Source organism: Emiliania huxleyi (assembly GCF_000372725.1).
Source record: "Emiliania huxleyi CCMP1516 chromosome Unknown EMIHUscaffold_16, whole genome shotgun sequence".
NCBI lineage: Eukaryota > Haptophyta > Isochrysidales > Noelaerhabdaceae > Emiliania > Emiliania huxleyi.
Window position 1 is genome coordinate 986,116 of NW_005200982.1, and position 1,209 is coordinate 987,324.

Here is a 1,209-nt window from a genome sequence, read left to right on the forward strand (position 1 = left end):
CCGCCGTCGGTTCAGTTTTTTTTCACACCAACCGAGAAGACAAGAGTCAAGACACAAGACTCAAAGAGTGCTCCCCGGAAACCTCCACCGGGCACCGGGTCCCCGCCCATGATGCGGTCTTCACGCGCGCCGCCCTACGTATGTTACTTGTTACCTGTTACAGCACCCAATGGAAATAAGGATTCGCGTCGCAACGAGTACCTACTACGTGTGCCTGGTCAGTGAGCAGTGCACACCCGGCCGCAGATCGACTAAAGACCGATTACAGCGGGCCGTGGCACTGCTCCTGCCACTCACTTCTCGCGTCACCTAAGATGCCGCGGGGAGGCGCGCATTCGCCGACATCGATCGTGCAGACGCTACGTCGTACTAAGGTACGTTAGTTGGGCGGGCGGGAACGCGGGCCACGGCCAAGCCCCCTGCCGGCCAGGCGGCGCGTTCGCCTTCCCTCAAAGCTCGTCGTAGAGCCCCGGCCCGTCGTTCGCTCCGTCGTTGCCCGAGGCGCCGTTCGGCTCTCCGGAGTGCTCGGTGGCGGCGGGCGCGCTGCCTCCGATCAGAGCGCAACGCGGCTTCATCCGCATATGGCCAGCCGCCTAGTCACACGCCCCGACCTCGAGGTCTCCCACGATGCTTTCAGCTGCCAACGAGGCGGCGAACTCTCCTTTTGCCGCTTCGCACGCTCGCCCTCCTCGTCCTCGTCCTCGTCGCGCTCGCGCGCCTGGTGTGTGGATTCGGGGAGCTGACACTCGGCGCATCGCGTGGTCTGCGGCCGTTCGAATACAGTCGAATACCGCTGAACATGAATGCTAGAGAGGGACATGCACATGCACGTGCACATGCACATGCACATGTCAATGCACATGCACATGTGCATGTGCATGTGCATGTGCATGTGCATGTGCATGTGCATGTGCATGTGCATGTGCATGTGCATTGACATGTGCATGTGCATGTGCACGTGTTCGCGCGCCTTGGCCTTTGCGTCTGCCACCGACGAGTAGAGGACGCCGCGGGCCTGCGGTTCGGGAGGCCAGGAGCGGATGATGGGGCTGGTTCGGAGCGAGGGAGACGCAGGGGGGGGTGGGGAGGGGGTAGCCACAAGTTCGGACCAGTAAGAGCACAAGCGTCTTGCCTGCGACTTCTTCTCCGGAGCCTGCCGTCCCTCCTCGGCGAGTCCCTGGTCCACGGCCGCCGTTTCACCCGCCGCTT

At 62.8% G+C, this 1,209-nt stretch overlaps 1 protein-coding gene across 1 annotated transcript in view; it reads left to right on the plus strand.

The window, feature by feature from the left end:
• Positions 1–581: 581 nt before the first annotated feature.
• EMIHUDRAFT_462658 (hypothetical protein) overlaps positions 582–1,209 on the plus strand; it is a gene marked incomplete at its 5' end in the record, with an annotated part of 5,449 nt that continues 4,821 nt past the window's right edge. The window contains one exon of the mRNA XM_005785629.1: positions 582–617. Within this exon, the coding sequence (XP_005785686.1) occupies positions 582–617 (36 nt within the window). The remainder of the gene's footprint in view (positions 618–1,209) is intronic.